Here is a 3,599-nt window from a genome sequence, read left to right on the forward strand (position 1 = left end):
AAGGCGCGACTAGGAAGGGCCCAAATCTAAGATCAGAAGGAGAAGTGGAGGGCTGGATGCCCGCAATTCTCAGTCTATTCAGGATAACCTAGGAAGGTTTGGTGTTTCGCACCTTCTCCCTTCGTCTGCTCGTTTCCTTAAGCCCGCCTGGGTGTTGATTGCCCCTTTCAAAGCTTCCCATCCTCTGGGTTTGGAACTAATTGGCCTCTGACTCATTTCATGACCCTTTGCTGGACTTTTGCAAGTTATTTGTTGGCTTGTGTGTTTTAGCTTTTTGAAGAAAACAAAACTGTTACACAAAAAGAGTCGTGCCTTGCACAGAAGAGACAAACTCGGTCCCATATCAGCATTTATTTCCATTTTTAAAAAACCGTGTTACAACTATTTCTGCCGTTTCCCCGTTTCATTCAACCCCTTTCCCTAAGTTGTGTTTTGCTCCAATATTTCGCTTTCCACCTGGGTACAGAGCTCAAAGTCTATTTCAAATTTGAATTTGCACAAAAGTTTAGAAAGCCCGGATCCGATCCAAGTTGGACAACTGGAGAATCACCATCATTTTCTGAGGAAACGATTTTTCTCAGATCGCAAGACATCTGCAGCCGGGTCCTTCTTCATTATCCGAGTAATCCTAGGATGGCCTTCTTGATTAATATCTTCATCGCGACCTTACCGGCTATCTTTGTGACTTTCTTTACCCACTTTTTGGCCTTCTTGAATTTCTTCAAGCGTTCGGGCTGATCCTAGAGAGGAAGAAAAGGATCATTGTATCTAGTTAGCCCTGTTTGCACAACACGGGCTATCCAGCCCCTCCCTCTTCTTGCTTCTGTGCTACGCAGTGGTCAAGGCTGGACCGCTGCAAACTGTGCAGTTGGGACGTTTCTGGAGGAATGAACGGATCCTATTTTACATCCTTTGCAAATTAAGGAGGAGAGTCTACCCACCTGCGTTGAAGGTTGGAGGTGATTTTTAGGAGTTTAAAAGCAAAAGACATTCATTAGGGAAATGCAGATTAAAATGGAAATTTTAGTTTTAAAAAAGACTGCCAGGAAGGGGTTGCCACGAAGAAGAGGGGGTCAAGCTATTCTCAAAATTTAGCACCTGAGGGCAGGCCAAGAAGCAATGGAATCCAGGAGAGAAGCAATCTGGAACTAAGGAGAAATTTCCTAACAGTGAGGACAATTAACCAGTGGAACTGTTTGCCACCAGAAGTTGTGGATGCTCCACGCCGGAGGCTTTCAAGAAGAGGCTGGAGAGCGACTTGTCTCCAATGGTATCGGTTCTCTTGCAGGGGGTTGGGCTAAACTAGAGGACCTCTAAGGTCCCTTCCGCTCTCTTCCCATTGATTGATGGAACTGCAGAAAAGGAGATTCTGTCCGTTTCAGGGCTGGGGGCGAACGGCAGACGTGACTTTAGCTGAACCCCTAAACTTCCAGAAACTTCAGGAACAGGAAGTGCAGCAAGGAGAAACACCTTGGGCGTAATCTTGGGCAAAGGTGATCTGTCTTTCCTCTCCTGTAGCCTCTCGGACTGAGGGGGTTCCCTCTCTCCTCTTCTCCTTCCCCTCCCTCCCCAAAGTCCCAGAACGGAGGGAGGCGTTTGAGCCTTGGGGGGACTCTCTGCAGAACCCCAAGAAGCTGGAGGAGAATCTTCTAGGGCTTTCCAATGAGGTTCTCAGCATATCTCCACAGCAGGTGGGTTATTGGTTCAGGAGGAAGCTTGGGAGAGACCATTTTCATCGGGGGTCTCTTCTCCAAAGCCTATGACAAATGGAGGGCCTCAAGTGAGGTGGGGTCTCTCCTACTTGGCCAATGGTTCGACCTCCCTCCTAGGTCATCCCCAGAAGTCCCAGACACCACACCACGTTCTTACCTCCTCCTCCTTCTCCTCCACCTCTTCTTCTTCCTCCTCTATCCCTTCCACGGCTTTACAGTTGAGAACAGCCATGGGTGGCTTCTCCCCAAGGAAATAGGTGGCCGTGCATTCTCTGACCACCTGTAGAGGAACAAGAACATGCTGAGAGTGAAGCCATCTCCCGTCTTGTTTTCCCATGGGAAGATCTTGGATCAGCTCCTCAGGCGGCTTCAGCCAGGTGAACATTGGACAAGCTAAGCTGGTTCAGCCTCCACGGTCATCTTAGGAGACAACTGTGGGAAGGTTCAAGTGTTGGGTTCCTTCTCTGTCCAAGCTAAGACCCCAAGGTGCTTTTTCAAGAGGCCCCTGGACTTTCTTCTTTTTCCTCGAAGATGTTTCACTTCTCATCCAGGAAGCTTCCTCCGTTCAGACCTGAAAGAAAGATGCTTCGGCACTGAAGCAGCTTCTTGGATGAGAAACAAAGATCTTTGGCGGGGAACAAGGAAGTCCAGTCTTGAAAAAGCACCTTTGGGACAACCCTGACCTGGATGACTGAGAATTTCCCTAGACCTCTGGTCTAAGAGTTGACTGGTTCAATCTCTCCATGCACCTTTTGGGGGAACAGGAAGCAACTCCTGAAGGGTTCAAGTGTTGGGTCCCTTCTCCGTCCAGGGAGGTGGACCTAAGATTTCACTTGGAGAATCAAGAGGAAGAATGTCCTTCAGGACAAAGGCGGAAGGGAAAGAGGCAGTCTTAAATATGGTTTCCCTTCAACCCAGTGGAGATGGACCACCAGCTCTGCCAGGAAGGTCCTACAGAAGTCACCTTGGCTCAGTCTCCATCAACAATAGATGACCAATCCCATCATTGGCATCCATCACTCACCCCTCCTTCCTCGAAGTCGCATTGATCCAAGGAAACTTCTTCTTTTGCTGGACAAACCGTCTCCTTGATGGTGAACTCCAACTCTTGGGTGCCTTCGGAATTGGGATCCTGAAAGAAGACATGGCCAAGCAGAGGTGTTACTTTGAAGGGTCCCCCCCGCACCTTCTCCCATTTGAGGCTGGGGTCTGAAGGAGTCTTGATGGAGCCGCCTGAATGGGACTGTAGAGAAGAGTCCGTGCAGGCTCCAGATGTTCTGCATTCAAGGCTCATCCCCCTCCTTGACCATAGATGGAGGCTGTTGGATCCCCCCTTTTCAGCCAACTCCACAACAGCCTCAGAACCGCTTCCCAGAAGGGATGGGTCTACTCTACGCGGAGTGAAGTCCACAATGGACCTGAAGTGGAGAGTACCTACCCATTCTGGTTGCGGAGCAGCCTCCAGGAGACGGTAGAGGGACTCTTCCTTGGCTTTGCTGTTGTAGAGGGCCACGCCCTGTTCCACGGCCTCATCATAGGTCAGCAGTTTCTGGGATGGTGCGCAGTGTCCAGAGGCTGATAGAGCCCCAACCACCAGCAAAGTCTTCCAGAAAAACCCTTCCATCGTTGGTTCTTCTGCCATGAAGGTCCACAGCCGATCTGGTTCCTGGGACCAGGAGGTCTCCTTTATGTCCCCACCCGAAGTCCTCTGCCTGCTGGCTGGTGGCCAGGGGTTTTCCTCCACCGAGTTCTCCAAGGTCCTCCCTTCGAAACAGGTGCTCCTTCCTTGAGAGAGCGGGCAGATAAAACCGTGACTTTGAGACTCATTTATTGTCCTCAAAGTTCCTCTGGCATCTCTCCAGACTGGGGTTCCTGAACATTTGCAAT

At 50.0% G+C, this 3,599-nt stretch overlaps 1 protein-coding gene across 1 annotated transcript; it reads right to left on the reverse strand.

Moving 5' to 3' along the window:
- Positions 1-670: 670 nt before the first annotated feature.
- On the reverse strand, positions 671-3,336 carry LOC113432115 (cathelicidin-related peptide Oh-Cath-like; the record flags this gene model as incomplete). Its single annotated transcript, XM_087948530.1, has 4 exons — positions 3,151-3,336; positions 2,737-2,844; positions 1,870-1,992; positions 671-740 (listed from the first exon to the last, which is right to left on the reverse strand). Coding segments are annotated over exons 1-4 (487 nt in total), but the record flags the coding sequence as incomplete, so codon positions are not given.
- Positions 3,337-3,599: the final 263 nt, after the last annotated feature.

Source organism: Notechis scutatus, unplaced genomic scaffold (assembly GCF_049901735.1).
Source record: "Notechis scutatus isolate UNSWTSFEM ecotype Mainland unplaced genomic scaffold, rNotScu1.2 NSCUCTG193, whole genome shotgun sequence".
NCBI lineage: Eukaryota > Metazoa > Chordata > Lepidosauria > Squamata > Elapidae > Notechis > Notechis scutatus.